Source organism: Solenopsis invicta, chromosome 4 (genome assembly GCF_016802725.1).
Source record: "Solenopsis invicta isolate M01_SB chromosome 4, UNIL_Sinv_3.0, whole genome shotgun sequence".
Taxonomy (NCBI): Eukaryota; Metazoa; Arthropoda; class Insecta; order Hymenoptera; family Formicidae; genus Solenopsis; species Solenopsis invicta.
This window is the reverse complement of record NC_052667.1, coordinates 28,651,624-28,668,163: the sequence shown is the minus strand read 5'-3', so window position 1 is coordinate 28,668,163 and position 16,540 is coordinate 28,651,624. Positions and strand designations below refer to the sequence as shown.

The following is a 16,540-nucleotide window of genomic DNA, read 5'->3' as shown; positions in this document are numbered from 1 at the left end:
AATGCTGACAATTGACAATGCTCACCGCGCGCGAAGTCTAGTGAACATTTATCAGTTGGCTGAATTGTTCAAATGCGATTGGTCAATTCTCTCTGTCCAAGATCTCGGACTCAAATAGATTTTGCAACTTCTGATTGGTTGAAACACATGCCCCTCTCCCCCCCGCCGTCATCTGTCTATGTGACGTTACATCGTTATCGCAGCAGAGATTCTGCGGTCACGTCCACCGATTATTTTGACAAGCGCGAATACACTTCTGTCATTTTCGTCGCCGACTCGAGAGATCCGTCAATGAGGAAAACGGGATTTATGGATTCCAACTTTCATTGTAATCGTGTATGACTTTTGTCCGTACATTGTGCTGTGAAATATTCCCGTTCGATCGTTTCGGGCATAGTGTCGTGAATTATGGCACTGTCGAATATTTTACTGCTTAGCCAAATAGCAGGCTACGTTGTGGCTTTTATCCTGTCGCTTTGTATTATCGTGCCTATGAGCCTTCATCAGGATGAATTTAGGTAAAATCATATTTAATATCGTAGTGGTCATGAATTTCTTTGGTATGCACTATGAATCTTACTGGTGCGCTTTCACTTTCTAGAGGACACTGCCTTTTGTTTTCAACCGGAGTCTGGCAAGAGTCCGATGGTCAATTTGTGGTGAACTGGGCGTCACAGGCATATTGCAATTACACGATATTCGTTGGTCTAATACTCCTCGTAACATCAGCGATACAAATCTATCGGTTGTCTCTATTTATGTATCGCAGTGAAGACAGTTCATTTCTCTCTGCATTTGTGGATGTTGTAACTTCCATCATTCTTACCACTGTCACTTTAATTGCCGCGATTATCGTGACCTTAGGTTTCATGACGTGGTGTCAATGTATGACCAAGAGATTTCCGTCGTGCGAATTAGCAGCTGGAAACGATATTGATAAAGCCGATGGTATCGATACATCAGGTTTTCATATCGAACTTGGCGCTGCTCAATTTGGCATTTGGAGCAGCCTATCAATTTGGGTCGGTTTGTCGGTTTTCGCTGTTTTAAAACTGCTAAGGTACCACCAACTAGAGAATATGAAAGTTTCCATGTATAGAGAAAGGCAAAGACTAATAGAAGCTACAACGAGTAATCAACAGCAGGAACCAAGTTAAAAGTTGATAACCTAGCATTTTGTTTCTCAGGGTGAATTTGATGATACATTTGCAAGGATGAACGTGAAATATAAATCTCAAAAAATTCATACATTTACATAATACGTGTAGTTACATATAAGATTCTTTGTTAACATTGAAACACACAGAGCAGAGTGATATATTGATAATGTATACTATTCTGTGTTCAGAGCCAATCAATTTCACAAAAAGAATAGCAATTTTTTTATCGAAAGGTCTGCATACAGTAAAATATTTTGAGAACATAAATATATTACAGTTCTCGTTTACAACCGAAGAAAAATTCTTTAAAAGCTTCGCCATATATCCATGTTTATTTAATTTTCTCTAGGTTTAAGTATGTAAGATTTGTATAAAGATGCTAACAATGTACATATATTTCCAAACATAGCGAACAAATATAAGTATAATAACAGAAATATAAATAATGGAAGTTAATAATTGCTTGTTTTATATTTTTTTGATTCTATTATATAAATGTTATATATATCATATATATATATATATATATGTGTGTGTGTGTGTGTGTATATATATATATATATATATATATATATATGTATGTGTGTAATTATTTATAACACGCCACTAGAAAATTAAGATTAAGAATACAAAATCTAAGATATTTGTTATGATGCCTACATTTTGTTATTTAATGTCCTTCGAGTGTGTCTATTGTAAAGCGCGCATGTAATTTTGTATTTAAATTACAATACAAAATACATATATTATCCTGATGCAGTCTGATTGGCAAGTATTTTACGTTTAACCTGAAAAATTGATATAACACTGCAATGTATCTCGTTTATTAAATTACGTAAAATGTGCGTAAAGCATCGCAATAGAGAGCATGTGACAAATTGGATCAAAATACATATGTATTCATACTTTTTTGCATACTCCGAGCGTACTCCTACGGCTGCCTGGTGGACACGTTTTCAAGGGAATCTCAATTATGTATAAAGGTACAATACTTGCTACCTCGCATTCCAATTGGAATGTAGCTTCGTTCACACTTAATATCCCATCGGGTCCACACGGACCGATCGTTCTAAGAGAATAGCAAGTGCCGTTGTACTGCACCATGCCATCTTGCGAGCAAGGATTCTCCACGCAACGAGGAATTGTCTCGTTCTCGGGAAGAACGACATAATTTCCGGATGGACAAGGGCCTTGTCTATAGGCTTCATGGCAGGAATCGTTCAACGGGAAGTATAAGAATCGAGCTCTACAATCGCACACCCATGCATCCTTATCAGTGTCACCTGGGTAGAGAAGCATATCGTCCGGGCAACGACCCGGAATATATATGGGTTTACGCTCCGTTATTACCTGCAACCATTACATTGTAAGAAAAAAATAGGTCTTTACATAATGTTGTATTAATATTTGTATTACCGTGGAGTTACCGCCGCTGACGTGAGCAGTCTCCTCGATAGCTGGAAATGTCAAGTCCTGACCCCATATTATGCAGTTATATGCGAAAAACAGAAAACCGACGTATAAACGTTTCATCTTTCACTATTGGACCAGAGCTGCTGAGAAAATTATACACATGTTTATAAACGCGAGTTAGAGAAAATAAGATCAGTTTTTTAATATACAAACTTTAATAAAGATCAACTAAAATCAGAGAATGCAAAGAACAAATATTTATATAACTTAGCAACTGATCAGATAACGAGAGTAAAAAATGTTAAATGTTTCCATTCGCTTCCTTTTCAATGACTAACTGAAAGAGAGAAAAGTCAGCGAGATATGTACGTGCTCTGAGAGAAGAGAACGCCCACTATAATCTGAATACAAATTATTTGAATAATCATTAGTGATGTAATTATGCGCTGACGACTGCATACTGATTCTAATTGTTAATAATTCCACTTCTGATATTAAAATGAATAGTTTTTCTTACATTTCTTAGCAACACGCTGTCCCCTTCTATATAAAAAAAAAGAAAAGGAATAAAAATATTACACACGTGTTAATAATGAGCGAGAACTTGTAAACTTGAGAAAGATGTTCCAAGATTCTGTCTAACGTATACGCGCAATTATACCGAGCGGATATAACGGCGACTATGATGATTCAAGGCTAACCACTGTCAAACAAAAGAAAATGAAAGAGTATACTGACCAGTACGATAATCTTCACTAATACATTGGCAAGTATACGTACGTCAGTACGTATACACGTACGTAATGTGCGAGAAAATTACATGTGTATAGAAATCGGGTAGAAGAGGACTCTACTGCAATTCCAGGAAATCCATGGTTTACAACTATATAATCCAAGATGATTCGATCGCTCACAATAAGATGGTAAAAGAGCAATGCTAAAACGTATAAATATTTGGGGATATTTAAATATTAAGACAAAAGTTTGTTATAATCATATATTTACAAAAAAGCACTACAGAATTATTCATTTAAAAATTCCAATTCGTTATGTGCACCTAAAGAATTATTCATAGAACCTACAAAGTGGCTCTCTGTATATTCTGGCCAAGATTTAAATTCTTTAAAAAGTTCTAGAATTTGTGTTGGCGTCAAGTCTCCAAATTGTGTATATATTGTATAATCTTTGGCTATTAGTCTAATTCCACAGTCTGGTACCCATTTTCTAGAGACAGAACAATATGTAAGTGTTAAGTAAAAAGAAATATATTTTAAATTATAACAGAATTTATAACAGAAAAATATTCAACAGATATATATATATATAAATTTTTTCTCGTACTCACTCTAGCGCAGGTATCACTCTGGTAATACGTTTCTGCATATGATGTCTTACAAAATATGAAAATGTTATCCAATCTTTTTGTGACAATTGTGAATAAAGATCAGCTTTAGGTTCAAGTTTTATCACATACATTTGCTCGTAATCTTGTTTTGCCGATAAACGACGTCGTTTATATGTAGCTTGACGTTTTTTTATGGGCCAAGGTATAAAAGCCTTTCTATTCAAAGTTCCCAAGAGTTCGCAATTAAACATTAATTTGAACATTACTTTTGTATAAGTGTACAATTTTTTATTAGTAAAAGTACACATATTATATTTCTAAAACATCGAAATCAAATATTAATATGATTAACAAATATACTCTTGATGAAATACTTGAAAGAAGAAAAAAATGAGACCAATATACTAACATGCCACAAGGATGGAAGTATTGCGATGTAGAAGATGGGCCTTCCATAAAACATAAAACCATGGCGAAAGAGTAAACTGTGTATAATGAATGTAATTAAATATTTACTGTCATTTGCACCTATTACTTGCATATAAGTTTTATCTTCCCAATTTTTGCTCTCCATTGCTTTGAAACTATTTTGATATTTCTCATCAATAACTTTATCGTCATAATAAGCCCTTGTTATACCAAAGAGATTAGAATATTTAGAAGAGATTAGGTTCACTTTTCCAGAATACTTTGTACAAATTGTTTCCAATACCTCATGTAATTTTAAATTTCCTTCATACAGATGAACTAATGGAACGCCAGCTTCCAATAGTTCTCTCGTTAACACACCAAAACCAGGATTCAATTCGGCAATGTAACACATATTTTTCAATAGATCATTTTTTATCAAAGAAACATATTTGGCAGCGGTATCTTTGTCAATCAGATGTAATATATTTGTATCACCTTTTTTATATGTCCACTTCCTTGACTCAATAATATCAATAACATCTGGATTAACTTTCTTTATATAATTAATAATGTCTGATATTTCTTTATCACATGATGTAGGCTGTTTAATTGCTGCACTTTGTTGCTGCACTTTGTTTTTCTTTTTCACTTTTGATCCTGTTTCTTCAATCAATTCCTTTATTTTTATAGAATTAACAGCTCTTTTCTTATATAGAGGTGAGTTGTCATTGGTCAATGTCGAGCAATATACATTTACAATGTGCCTATTCCTTCTTGATAAGCAGGAAGTTATTATAGGCAAAAAGCTTTTGTGTAACATTTTATATTTGATCTGAAACAAAACCAAAATCAGCAAAATAAGTAGAGAGCAATCTTAGAACAGTATTCAAATTTATATAAAAACAATTATAAAAAGTAACTTGAACTTACTATGATAAGTTTAATTTCATTTCTTTCTAAATTTATTAGCAAATTGATATATTTCTTCCAACGTTTTCTTTCCCTTTTTTGTCCATTTCCACACACAAAATACTTGCACACACGTTGTGCTTTACTAAAGTAAACTTAACCTAATCTAACCTAATCTCACCTGTTAGCACATTTATGTACGCTACACGGCGTTTTTTTTGCATGTCATACCTAAGATAATTGTAAGTGATAAATGTAATTACATTACGCGTAATTCGTATAAAGCAAATAAACTACGGATGTCAAGCATTCCACACGTTGTTTTTCTTGTATATTTATTCTGTAATCTAATATTTATTACTATAATATTTTAATCTTGGTTATATTATTTTCTAAAGTATGAGACATTTAAATTAACACAGTTTATATAATAATTATTATTACATCAATTTATTTAGACACCAAATATATTTGAGCTATAAAATTAAAATTGTTTATTACGTCCCACCAAATTATTAGATTATTTTTAAATTAATATTTTTATAATCTCAGCTTTTACAGGTATGAAAGGTACACATCTCAGATATTATTTATGGGTTTCTCAGCAACGAGGATAGCTTATTGATGATATTATATCATTGCCATTATCAGCTCTACAAAGATTTCTAAAATGGCTCAAAGTGCTGCTCTGTTAACACGCATAGTAGCATCCTCTGTATCTGCAACAGTACAGGCTGGTAAAATAATTCGAGATGTTTTAAGTAAAGGTGGATTAAATATTGTGGAAAAAGGCAAGAATGATTTGCAAACGGAGGCAGATCGTTGCGCTCAACGATGTATCATAACTTCGCTCAGTCGTCAATTTCCAAATATTACAATTATTGGTGAGGAAGAGCCGTCTAGCTGCGAGGTACCATCAGAATGGATTATCACAGAAGCGGATCCAGAAGTATTGCAATTGAATCTACCAACTCATTTGGAGGACGTTAATCCTAAGGACGTGTGTGTTTGGGTAGATCCTCTGGATGGTAATATTTTAATATAAATCTAAAGAAAAATCCTGTGTGGTAAATAAGACGTACGAATTTTTTACTTGCTTTATATATACATAATATATTATGATTTATATATACTACAAATAAAACACAAATCAATATTGTTTATAAAAGAATTATCATTACAGGTACAGCGGAATATACGCAAGGACTAGTGGAACATGTTACAGTGTTAGTCGGAGTGGCAATTGGCAAAACAGCAATTGGAGGTGTGATACATCAACCTTATTACAAGAATGACGAAAACGGCATGTACATTGAAAACGGCCGTACATTATGGGGTATTGATGGCGTGGGATTTGGAGGATTTACGCCAAAGTCGCCTCCAGAGGGGAAAAGAATAATCACGACCACTCGGTAACATTTTTCATATTTATACTTTGATATTTTATTAGGTTGAATATATCATATTGTTTGTTCTCAGTTCGCATTCCGACAGCATTGTTCAAAATGCTATAAAATCGTTGGAGCCTGACGAAGTGACTCATGTTGGTGGTGCTGGGCACAAGGTAATTGCATGAGCGACTGTGTATAATTTTCACTGATTTTGTACGATTTCGGAATTATCAACATATTCTTTATAATTAATCAAATTGTACGTCTTTTTACAGGTAATTCTTTTGTTGGAAGGAAAAGCTCACGCATACGTGTTTGCCAGTCGCGGATGCAAGAGATGGGACACTTGCGCGCCCGAAGCCGTTCTTCATGCAGTCGGTGGTATTTTAACCGATCTTCACGGTGAACGTTATTCTTATAATCGGGAAACGACACATGTAAATATGAGGGGTATTCTTGCCACTGCACCTGGCCAATCGCATCAATGGTATTTAAGTCGTATACCTGATGAAGTAAAACAAAAGCTACAATAAAGAACCCTTTACATTTTTAATTGATCCAATGAATAACTTATTTAAATAAAAGAACATTGAATATTATTATATTTAATCACGATGGCCATACATCTGTGCATGCATCTTCTGAAAGTTTTAATCATTGTCCTTTGTATGAAATATAAACATTAAAATTATAAATTTGTAAATTTACAAGAAATTTTGCCAGTCACGTGTAATGTGAGAGTTATATATCCCTTCTATTTTTAAATTTGATTTTTATTTGCGTGTTGATTCAAATCCAAAAAGAAATACTTGTGGTCAAATTAAATTACCTGAAGAACTTTTGTTTTTAAGAAATAAAAATATAAACGTGTTATTTTCATATCATAAATTATTTGGCTCAATAATGATAGTATCTAAAAATTATTTAAATAAAACTAGATATAATTTTATATTTTATCTAGATAAATTAAAATAAAATAATTTTTTGTTTTATCTAAGTTACATTTATACGTAATTTATCTTATCCTTATCTAAATAATTTTAAGTTGTTTAAGCGTAACAAAGTGCCTAATTTACACCGAATATTTTCATATGCGTACTAAGTACTGTATTCATATCAAAGCTCTTAATAATGCTCAGTATAAACGAGTATATTAAATAACTTGATGCAGATGTAGTACATACATACACATATCAAAGTACTTGTCGTAAACTAGGTAATAATGCTTTAAAGAAAAAAAATAAAGTCAAATAAAAATGTTTAAAGAATATATACCTATAAACTCTCATATATCTCTTAATAGTATCTACATACATGCTATTATAAATATATTGACTCATGTCCTCAACTCACTTTCATCGATATAATGCATACATTTATTTTGAAGATTCTAAAGTAGATGTAACGTAAACTATATGCTTAAAAGCGCTTTTGATAAAAATGAATTAGGAATATAGACCATTATATATAAACAAATATTGTAAAAATAAAATATAAATATATTTCTATGTATGTATAATATTTTTTTGCTATTATGTATAAGAAACAATGATATTTCCTATAAAACTATATAATACAAAACATCATTTAATATTGCAAGATACATATTTTAATATTATATATAGTTTTTGTTTTATATTATTAAACTTTCTATTCAAATAATTCCATTCAAAAAATCTATTACATAATAGATTATTCTATTTAATTATTACAAAATTCAATTTTAATTAATAATCTCTTAAAGTGATATAAGGGCAATAAAATTTCCCCCCAAAAAATATATATGTGCAATATGTAATCAAAATCAATTTGCATTCCATAAATATTTCTTTGACTTCTCAAAAACTTAAATTTAAAAACACTTATTCTGTTTTTTATCGCTTTATTACAGGTCTCTTTTGACACTCAATTCTTCTCCAGTACCAAGTAACGATTTCTATCTCATTTATTCTTTAACGCAAAATCGAACAAATGTGTTTTCATTAAAATATAAAGATTTCTAAGCGTTTTTTTTTATTTTTCCTATAATAAGATCTATATCTTTTTTTTACAATGATAAAAAAAGTGTAGGTTTTAATTACAACATTAATGTTATTACACTTGTATTAGTAAAATTGAAAATATCAATTAAGCATTATGTGCATATTTTTTTTACATAATAGAAAGAATCTCTATCAGTATTATCGTAAGATTCACACTTCAGAGGGACGTTATCATATAAGCAATAAATAAATGAAGAAATATTTACAATCAATTTACTGACGCAGCAACCATTCCGGTTTTCCGTGAAGTTGAGTAGAAGGGAGAATAAAAGGCTCTACAAGAAGTCTCTGTAAGTCAGTGTGCGACTGTGTGCGACTACGCATCGCGCATCATCTAATTTAGTGGCCCGACATATCCTCGATTATTACTTATTTGGCTACCAAACAGACTGATTGTTTTTCGGAAATCGTGCATATTGAAAGAGTGAGAAAGATAAAGAGATTCGACGAAAAAAGGCGAGAGGTCAGATTGGAAGAGTTGATGCAGATAGTAGGAATTCGAAAAAGCTAAGGAGACTTATTAAGAAATCAATTAACACTGCAGAAATGACGGAACATTTTCTATTCGTAAAATTACTTCTTTTGGCAATAGTTTTCACAAATATTTATGAGTGTTATGCCGTTTATTCTCCTCCAGCGGCTACGGTGCAACCTCTTCATCCTAGAGGACTACGCATATCTATTCCTGGTAAGATAATAAAATTTTAATTACTAAACAGTATATTTACATAAGACATTCGATGTTTAACAAATAAAATAATGAAACTAAACTATAACTATACAATAAAACAATTGAACTTTATATGTATAAAATTTTACATACACACGCACATACACACATATACAGGGTGTTCATTAATGGTTGTATCTACTTTTTATCATAGAAGCATGATTTACCGACGGATATGTATTTCTAATATATTATTATATTAGAAATAACAAACGCGTGCTCCTATGGTAAAACGTAGAGACAACCATTAATGAACATCCTGTATATATAATTTTTAAATTTAAATTGGAAGAATCTATAATTTAAATTACGACTTTAAAACTCCGTGTCACTTGTTCAGTAAATAAATCATTATATTATTATTAATTGAAATTGTAAGATTGTGTGTTAATTTAATAATTAAACTTTGATCGGGAACACATATATACATTTCATTCAGCAAATTATTCTTACAGATGAACATGGAATTACATTGGTGGCTTTCCATGTAAAAATCAATGAGGATTTTGATGGACTAGAAGCGGGACATATCGCGAAAGATATTCTCAAAGTTCGCAATGAACGATGGACTTACCAAGACAAAACTACTGAGTTAAAAAGAGATGATATTATCTATTATTGGGTTCATGTTGTTTACCAAGGTCTGGGTTATAATTTGATTGATCAACGGCACCGGGTTATCGGTAAGTTTTGAAAAAAGAAATAAATATATGTATATATACATATATGTACACGCATAAACTAAATTAATCGTGTGTTTTGTATTATTTTATTAAAAATAATGTTTTTTTTTTATTATCGCTGAAAGTTGCTTAGCGATAACAGATGAATGATGCAATCTTAACATTTATTTATATGATTTAATTTGATTTTTATCTTGAAAGAATGATTATTTATATAGATATACAGCGTGTTTTATTCATGATTTTCTTAATTGTTATAATTCTTAAAGTTTTATTTTATTTTATTTTCAGATTTTTACAATAATGACGGTACTCCGTATATCAGTGAAACGGTTCCAGATTCACAGAATTGCACAACAACATCGATTACATGGATCTTCGAGAACGACGAACGACGACAAGCCTGTCCACGTCAACTTATCTTCGAGGAGAATTTCGATAATGTCGATAGCGCAAAATGGAATAAGTTAAAACGTTTTGCCGGTCTACCGGTACGTATCGATGCCACAAGATTATTTGTTTAAAGAAACTCTATTTTTGTTAAATTATAATATTATTTTTATCACCAGGATTATGAATTTGTCGTCTATATGACTGACGATGTAATGGATACGAGCGATGGAAAGCTGCGTATTAAACCGATCTTGCTTGATACCAAATATGGCAGGGATTTCGTATCGCATGGAAGTTTAATTCTGGAAGGGTATGCGGATTATAGAATTAAGAATTAAGAAAATTAAAAGATTTAAGATTTAATTATATTCTGTTTTTAGTTGCACAGGCGAAATTGGTACACATGAGTGCCAAGGTCAAGGCAAAGGCAGATACATCTTGCCCCCTTTAATTTCCGGACGTATTAATACAAAGGGAAAATTTGAATTTCTCTTTGGACGTGTCGAAATAAGAGCCAAATTACCACGTGGAGATTGGGTGTATCCTCGTAAGTTTTTCATAACTTTAACGTTATTGTTATCCTCAATTTCCTTTACCATTGTAAATGTGTATTTTATAGTGATAACACTGGAAAGCGCCGAGAATACATGGCAATTGGGATTGCATCGCGAGATAAGAATTGCGTCTTCAGTGGGCAACGAAGAGCTACGGACTCCCGAGGGTGAGACCATCAATAGTCGTATATTAGCCGCGGGTGGATTAATCACGGCCATAAATGAGAGTAACGCACAGAGTACTAATCGCATGACGCTGCTCAAGAGACAGTCGAGCAATCCTTGGTCGGACGATTTCCATACCTTCGCGATCGAATGGAAGAATGGTCTCATTGTAGTAAAGGTCGATGGAGTGCAGTACGGCGAACAAACCGTAGACGCATCGTTTAACAAACCGGTATTGAAATTGTATTATATTTTTCTTCGCTAATAGATACTTGTACTTGTACCATTTCCATATAATTTTACTGAATTTTGATTTTATGAAACTAAAAGTTTTAATAATATTGTTTGTTTATTATGCAGTCGTATTTAACGTTGGGCGTAGCTGTCGGAGGTATTCACGAATTTCAGGATCTCGTCACGAGCGGTAGTTATACCAAACCTTGGCGAAATGTCGGAGCGAGGGTACGTTATTAGATATCTAAGAAATTTTTCAATATTTAAGGAACGTTTGAAAGAGCTATGCTAAATATGCTCGACATTCTGACAAATTAATACAATTAATACATTATTTTTTACAGGCGTTGTACGATTTCTATCACGCGAAAAATCAGTGGTATCCCACATGGGACACAAAAACAGTGCTTCAAGTGGATTATGTGAAAGTGTGGGCATTGTAAATATTTTCCTATTTACGAAACATCCGCACGGCTACTACGTTTATTTTTATAATTTTAAATACATTGCGTCTTATAAAATAACATATTCATACAATTATAAAAACTCATGTTATAATGCAAAATAAGTAATAACTCTGACTGATTGCACTTGATAATTATCTCTTATTTTAGAGTTCTGATTCTCTATCCTACCGTTAACTTAAGCTACCATAGTTGTACCGATTGTATTCGAATGCATTCGCGCTATTGCGAATCACATTATTATCACGTCTAAAAGGAATTTGAGGTGACATCGAGAACATACGAGGCACTTGTTGTCTATTTAGTCGAATATGAGGATCAAGACCGTTCCCTAACTGTTCAATGAGCCACTCTCCGCGATATCCGAAGTGTTGTTGAAATGCTTTTGCAGCGCGTGGTCCATCCTCTGGTCTGAACTCGATGTGCATAGGTTTATTCCCGGGATTTACGAGGGATGCGAGGCGTAGGAGACTCACGATACCCTTCCTGGTCCATTCCTGGAGTTGCGATCGACTGGGCCAAAGTTTTGGAACTATTGAAACATCGGGCCGATTGCTGAACAATGTTTGTGGCCACGCGAAAAATGATGATGAATCCAATGTCCTAGCCTTCCGTGTCAATATTCGATCACTCGAGCACCATGCGCTTGTCTACTCAGAATAACAATTATATTTTCGTTTTTATTAACAAGAAATTTAATTAGTCAAATTTATTAATTCTATTAATTCAATAGCTAATTAAACTAATATTTTGATTACAGAACTATTAAATGAAAAATACAAGTAAAAACATAATTACATGTGGTAAAATAAAAATTTCTCGAATTGAATTAGAAAAGCAAATAAACTTGTGTCTTCGTACCTATTTAATACTAATCACTTACCGTGCAAAGGACAATTATTAAAAAGACCTTATCAACGTACATGATTCATCAAAGTTACGTTCATTGCGAAAGCACCTATTGGAAAACGACCAACGACTGACTCTATTCGGATTTTCTCTGGCTTTTATGCCCTCCTGTCCCTCGATAGAAAATTCGTGATTCGAATCAAGTATCAACTCGCAAATAACTGATTGTTATTCACGAGAGAATTCAATGTAACTTTTTAAACTCTCGCGCGTCGTCAAGTGTGTGCGATCGAGTTTTTACTTTCACTGCTAGTATTGCGATAGACTGCGAATATTTTCAGATGTATAAGTACACCGAATTACTGAATAAAGTTTCATAGGGTAGTCCGCGTCGATAACGAAACCATTCCTGAAGTGAATCGAAGTGACATGTGTCAGAATCGAATATTGGTAGGTTTAATAAAAAAATTTACAAGTTACTTTCGAGTAACAAAAGAGAACTTTGAAGTCCTTGCTGTGAGCAAAAAATTGTGTATCGCGAAACATCTAAAATCTAAAATAACATAAGTTTATGATGTTACGTTTTAATGTGTGTTAAATAATTAGATTATTTTACACATTTATAGCCACAATTTTGATCATTTATTTTTTAATAATCTGTCTTTACTTGGGGTAAGCAAAAAAATTGTGTATCGCGGAGCATCTAAAATAATTTAATCTTGTGTGTTGTGTTAATAAAATATTAATATGTAATAACATTTAAATATGATTAGATTATTTTACACATTTGTGATTACAATAATCTCAATCATTCGTTTTTTAATAATCTCTTTACTTTTTATAGATTATTGTGCTGATGACATTATTACTTCATGGTGAAATTAGTGTGTCAATCGTAGATGCCACAATCTATAGATTCGTGCACGATATTGTTCAATTTAACGTCGCAGGTGTACCTGCTGCGCACGAGGTAAATACAAAATATACATAACGTAATTTTATTTCATTTATTTCTCTTGCTTTATTTTTATATAGAAAACAGAATGGGACTTTGATCCAGAAGACAGCAAACAAAGAAGAATTCTGTATGAACAGGAAAATGGTCGTTTTGGGAAATATGCAATAGCGAAACTAGGAATGGGCATTGGATACAAAGGTCCATGGGGAGAACTAGTGAAAAGTTAAACTTTAACAGTAAATATGTGAGTAAATATGTGATGTTTCTTTTAATATAACATTACAATTTCGTTGACGTGACAATATGTTTAATCAAATTCAGAGTAAACATAATTTACTAAATATATCAAAAGAAAAATTTTAACTGATTATTACTATTGATATATTCATAATGTCACGTTTTAATTTACGTTATCAATAATGATTGAGAACATTCAAAAATGCTTACAGAAAAGTGATTTTTTTCTCTTATTTTAGCATTGTATGTACAAACTTTCACATATTTTCACGTCTATTTTGAATAAATATTTTAATTAATTAATTAAACGTGTATAAGAACAATTAAAGTAAGTGCGTATACCCAGACAATACAAAGTGTAAAATTAGGTCATAAGAAGTCTTTAAGACTTTCGGAAATGTGTCTTATGACACGATTTTAGACTTTGTTATTTGGATATCTAGCACTTATTAAAAGTACTTATTGAGGCGCGTTCCACTTAATGCTCGCAACGCTCAAGAACTCATTTCATCCTTGTTGTTTGCCAAATATTACACAAGGACAAATAATGTTCGCAATCGTTGCGAGCATTAAGTGGAATGCGTTTTTAATAATACGTACGTTTTATTTATTTAATTAGTCATGTATAATTCAAAGTAGATAGAATTTTACAAAATCTAATTTCTTTTTGAAGTTCTTGTATTTTTTTTTACTACTTATAGTTTAGCACATACAACTTTCAATCACGAAAAGATTATTTTATCAACACTTTCGAACCACATTTTTGGGTGTCGTAAAAATTCTTTCAGGATATTGCAAAAAATTCTCTCGATGTTTCGTCTGATGAAGCAATCAACGTTTGTGGCACAACGTATTTCAGAACTTTCACTTTACAGGAAAGACTTGGAATGTGGTAGGGGAGCGAAGAAATTTAGACCGAGTTCTAACGCGAATCAAGAACGTTGAGTGTAACGGCTCGAACAATATTACCTCGTGTTTTTTTTATTTAAATTGATTAGTAATTGATCCGATTAATGATTAATAATAGTTCTATCAAAGAAAACTTTTATTTTTAACATTTCTTATTATTAATCAAGGAAAAGGTTTCACTTGTGATTGTTTATCATGGCGAGTTTTACTTCTGTAAGTAATAAGAAATGAACTGCATTTTTCTCATAAATAGTTTTTTTTTTTTTAAATTAATCGCTTGAAAATTTAATTAACAATCGCCATCTGTCGCAACTTTCTAATTGCTATGTTTAAACGTATTGCATCTTAATAGAATTTCACTTGAAACTCTACTTATTAGTATTTAGTAAACAGTTTCTTTTTTATAAAAATTAAAAATAAGACTTTTTCTGCGTCATTATTTTTTGAAATTTTCCATTTACAGTGGCTAACTATGATTACGTTGACAACTTTCACCATCCTCTTCCTCGCTCTTGTTGATGAAAGTGTAGCTGTACTCGCGGAACCACAAGCACCTAATTTTCAATATTTTGAACGGTAAGTGAAGCAAATATCTCGAAATTTAATTGTGGAATAAAAAGTTAAACAAAAATTATTTACTTTGGTATTAAATATCGGCATCTATGATTTCAAATGTTATAATGCAGTACTTTTCTAAAAAAAAAATCTTAAAAAGTATTAAATAGTATCGTATAGTAATTTTCATCTTTACTTTTTAGGCCAAAGTACCGCTATCCTTATTATGATGAAAACGGTAAAGGAAAGCTGTTATATGGCTACGGTGGACCGGAATTATATCAATATAAAACCTATAGTGTTCTTGAAGGAATTCATTAAATGATCATTTTGTTTAAATTTTTAGAAAATTGAATATAAAATATCAGTATACATATAACGTAATATACACGAACATGTGATTAATTCATTAAATATACTCATGAAACATTAATTCAAATATATCTGTATAATGCAACACACGAGTATCTTTTCGATGGCACAATTGAACTATGGTACTTGAATATTATGCTATTTAATGAAATAGCACATTCGTTGTTGGTGCAATTTTCAATATACTACCTTGCCATCGAAAGGGTACGTTCACAATTGTGGAATAAGAAATATTACATGATCATTTATTTTCGCCGATTACAACTGTGTTCTTAAATGCAATCGATTTGTATGGCTGGTTGTAATTACAATATGTTTATCTCTGTATTGTTCTTACTCGGTAAAATGCTGCATGATTCGCTTCCTCTCTAACGTGAACTGACGAATGAATGAATGAATGAATGAATGAATGAATGAATGAATGAATGAATGAATGAATGAATTAATGAATGAATGAATGAATGAATGAATGAATGAATGAATGAATGAATGAATGAATGAATGAATGAATGAATGAATGAATGAATGAATGAATGAATGAATGAATGAATGAATGAATGAATGAATGAATGAATGAATGAATGAAGAAATGGTGAAATCGATATTTGTTGCCGAATGAAGCCTTAAAAACTGTTACAATATTTAGAAAAAGGTAAGATAGAATGATTACGATGATTCAGTGCAAACATTGCTTTGGACTGCAGTCTCTAAAACTATATTACAGATAGAATATATTATTAAATTGGTCTATCAAACGTGCATGGAA

At 31.9% G+C, this 16,540-nt stretch overlaps 8 protein-coding genes across 19 annotated transcripts; 5 read left to right on the top strand and 3 right to left on the bottom strand.

The window, feature by feature from the left end:
- The first annotated feature begins 197 nt into the window (after positions 1-197).
- Positions 198-1,616, top strand: LOC105200399 (transmembrane protein 179). The gene is made up of 2 exons (XM_011167943.2): positions 198-518; positions 602-1,616. Exons 1-2 carry the CDS (start codon positions 409-411, stop codon positions 1,155-1,157), a joined length of 666 nt encoding a protein of 221 aa, XP_011166245.1. The 5' UTR covers positions 198-408; the 3' UTR covers positions 1,158-1,616.
- On the bottom strand, positions 1,474-3,276 carry LOC105200400. 8 transcript variants are annotated; one of them, XM_011167947.3, is made up of 4 exons: positions 3,157-3,276; positions 2,577-2,716; positions 2,067-2,510; positions 1,474-1,948 (listed from the first exon to the last, which is right to left on the bottom strand). In XM_011167947.3, exons 2-4 carry the CDS (start codon positions 2,691-2,693, stop codon positions 1,907-1,909), a joined length of 603 nt encoding a protein of 200 aa, XP_011166249.1. In that variant the 5' UTR covers positions 2,694-2,716; positions 3,157-3,276; the 3' UTR covers positions 1,474-1,906. The 8 variants fall into 8 exon arrangements, with proteins under 8 accessions (XP_011166249.1, XP_011166247.1, XP_011166250.1 ...); XM_011167945.3 differs by having other exon boundaries at positions 2,577-2,713; XM_011167948.3 differs by having other exon boundaries at positions 3,091-3,231.
- An 81-nt stretch (positions 3,277-3,357) lies between these two features.
- LOC105200403 (3'(2'),5'-bisphosphate nucleotidase 1) lies at positions 3,358-7,339 on the top strand. 3 transcript variants are annotated; one of them, XM_011167952.3, is made up of 5 exons: positions 3,358-3,496; positions 5,791-6,266; positions 6,422-6,650; positions 6,718-6,802; positions 6,905-7,320. In XM_011167952.3, exons 2-5 carry the CDS (start codon positions 5,909-5,911, stop codon positions 7,160-7,162), a joined length of 930 nt encoding a protein of 309 aa, XP_011166254.1. In that variant the 5' UTR covers positions 3,358-3,496; positions 5,791-5,908; the 3' UTR covers positions 7,163-7,320. The 3 variants fall into 3 exon arrangements, with proteins under 3 accessions (XP_011166254.1, XP_011166253.1, XP_039304453.1); XM_011167951.3 differs by lacking the exon at positions 3,358-3,496 and adding an exon at positions 5,347-5,480; XM_039448519.1 differs by lacking the exon at positions 3,358-3,496 and adding an exon at positions 5,563-5,580 and having other exon boundaries at positions 6,905-7,339.
- LOC105200402 (dimethyladenosine transferase 2, mitochondrial) lies at positions 3,395-5,420 on the bottom strand. Of its 2 annotated transcripts, XM_039448501.1 has the most exons (5): positions 5,260-5,420; positions 4,328-5,161; positions 3,919-4,235; positions 3,656-3,797; positions 3,395-3,510 (listed from the first exon to the last, which is right to left on the bottom strand). In XM_039448501.1, the coding sequence occupies exons 2-5, from the start codon at positions 5,147-5,149 to the stop codon at positions 3,484-3,486; spliced, it is 1,308 nt and encodes a 435-aa protein (XP_039304435.1). In that variant the 5' UTR covers positions 5,150-5,161; positions 5,260-5,420; the 3' UTR covers positions 3,395-3,483. The 2 variants fall into 2 exon arrangements, with proteins under 2 accessions (XP_039304435.1, XP_011166252.2); XM_011167950.3 differs by lacking the exon at positions 3,395-3,510 and having other exon boundaries at positions 3,557-3,797.
- Positions 7,340-8,942: 1,603 nt separating the features above from the next.
- Positions 8,943-12,038, top strand: LOC105200397 (beta-1,3-glucan-binding protein). Its single transcript, XM_011167941.3, has 8 exons — positions 8,943-9,359; positions 9,857-10,084; positions 10,376-10,575; positions 10,654-10,787; positions 10,858-11,024; positions 11,097-11,428; positions 11,557-11,658; positions 11,775-12,038. Exons 1-8 carry the CDS (start codon positions 9,218-9,220, stop codon positions 11,871-11,873), a joined length of 1,404 nt encoding a protein of 467 aa, XP_011166243.1. The 5' UTR covers positions 8,943-9,217; the 3' UTR covers positions 11,874-12,038.
- Positions 11,896-12,970, bottom strand: LOC105200396. 2 transcript variants are annotated; one of them, XM_011167939.3, is made up of 2 exons: positions 12,818-12,970; positions 11,896-12,544 (listed from the first exon to the last, which is right to left on the bottom strand). In XM_011167939.3, exons 1-2 carry the CDS (start codon positions 12,839-12,841, stop codon positions 12,068-12,070), a joined length of 501 nt encoding a protein of 166 aa, XP_011166241.1. In that variant the 5' UTR covers positions 12,842-12,970; the 3' UTR covers positions 11,896-12,067. The 2 variants fall into 2 exon arrangements, with proteins under 2 accessions (XP_011166241.1, XP_011166240.1); XM_011167938.3 differs by having other exon boundaries at positions 12,778-12,933.
- Positions 12,971-13,028: 58 nt separating this feature from the next.
- On the top strand, positions 13,029-15,835 carry LOC120356783. The gene is made up of 4 exons (XM_026132815.2): positions 13,029-13,193; positions 13,588-13,713; positions 13,779-13,945; positions 15,311-15,835. Exons 1-3 carry the CDS (start codon positions 13,173-13,175, stop codon positions 13,926-13,928), a joined length of 297 nt encoding a protein of 98 aa, XP_025988600.2. The 5' UTR covers positions 13,029-13,172; the 3' UTR covers positions 13,929-13,945; positions 15,311-15,835.
- LOC105200393 lies at positions 15,112-16,530 on the top strand. The gene is made up of 2 exons (XM_011167935.3): positions 15,112-15,423; positions 15,606-16,530. Exons 1-2 carry the CDS (start codon positions 15,320-15,322, stop codon positions 15,721-15,723), a joined length of 222 nt encoding a protein of 73 aa, XP_011166237.2. The 5' UTR covers positions 15,112-15,319; the 3' UTR covers positions 15,724-16,530.
- The last annotated feature ends 10 nt before the right edge of the window (positions 16,531-16,540 follow it).

Coding starts and splice junctions, on each gene's coding strand:
- LOC105200399 (XM_011167943.2), top strand. CDS start 409: ATGGCACTGTCGAATATTTTACTGCTTAGCCAAATAGCAGGCTACGTT. Junction 519..601: donor CTTCATCAGGATGAATTTAG/GTAAAATCATAT, acceptor TTCACTTTCTAG/AGGACACTGCCTTTTGTTTT.
- LOC105200400 (XM_011167947.3), bottom strand. CDS start 2,693: ATGAAACGTTTATACGTCGGTTTTCTGTTTTTCGCATATAACTGCATA. Junction 2,511..2,576: donor TCAGCGGCGGTAACTCCACG/GTAATACAAATA, acceptor TAATGGTTGCAG/GTAATAACGGAGCGTAAACC. Junction 1,949..2,066: donor CGCTCGGAGTATGCAAAAAA/GTATGAATACAT, acceptor TCAATTTTTCAG/GTTAAACGTAAAATACTTGC.
- LOC105200402 (XM_011167950.3), bottom strand. CDS start 5,149: ATGTTACACAAAAGCTTTTTGCCTATAATAACTTCCTGCTTATCAAGA. Junction 4,236..4,327: donor TACTTCCATCCTTGTGGCAT/GTTAGTATATTG, acceptor TCGATGTTTTAG/AAATATAATATGTGTACTTT. Junction 3,798..3,918: donor AGAGTGATACCTGCGCTAGA/GTGAGTACGAGA, acceptor TTCTGTCTCTAG/AAAATGGGTACCAGACTGTG.
- LOC105200403 (XM_039448519.1), top strand. CDS start 5,909: ATGGCTCAAAGTGCTGCTCTGTTAACACGCATAGTAGCATCCTCTGTA. Junction 6,651..6,717: donor AGAATAATCACGACCACTCG/GTAACATTTTTC, acceptor GTTTGTTCTCAG/TTCGCATTCCGACAGCATTG. Junction 6,803..6,904: donor TTGGTGGTGCTGGGCACAAG/GTAATTGCATGA, acceptor GTCTTTTTACAG/GTAATTCTTTTGTTGGAAGG.
- LOC105200397 (XM_011167941.3), top strand. CDS start 9,218: ATGACGGAACATTTTCTATTCGTAAAATTACTTCTTTTGGCAATAGTT. Junction 10,576..10,653: donor AACGTTTTGCCGGTCTACCG/GTACGTATCGAT, acceptor TTTTATCACCAG/GATTATGAATTTGTCGTCTA. Junction 11,025..11,096: donor TGGAGATTGGGTGTATCCTC/GTAAGTTTTTCA, acceptor TGTATTTTATAG/TGATAACACTGGAAAGCGCC.
- LOC105200396 (XM_011167938.3), bottom strand. CDS start 12,819: ATGTACGTTGATAAGGTCTTTTTAATAATTGTCCTTTGCACG. Junction 12,545..12,777: donor TAATAATTGTCCTTTGCACG/GTAAGTGATTAG, acceptor TATTCTGAGTAG/ACAAGCGCATGGTGCTCGAG.
- LOC120356783 (XM_026132815.2), top strand. CDS start 13,173: ATGTGTCAGAATCGAATATTG. Junction 13,194..13,587: donor TGTGTCAGAATCGAATATTG/GTAGGTTTAATA, acceptor TACTTTTTATAG/ATTATTGTGCTGATGACATT. Junction 13,714..13,778: donor GTGTACCTGCTGCGCACGAG/GTAAATACAAAA, acceptor ATTTTTATATAG/AAAACAGAATGGGACTTTGA.
- LOC105200393 (XM_011167935.3), top strand. CDS start 15,320: ATGATTACGTTGACAACTTTCACCATCCTCTTCCTCGCTCTTGTTGAT. Junction 15,424..15,605: donor AATTTTCAATATTTTGAACG/GTAAGTGAAGCA, acceptor TTTACTTTTTAG/GCCAAAGTACCGCTATCCTT.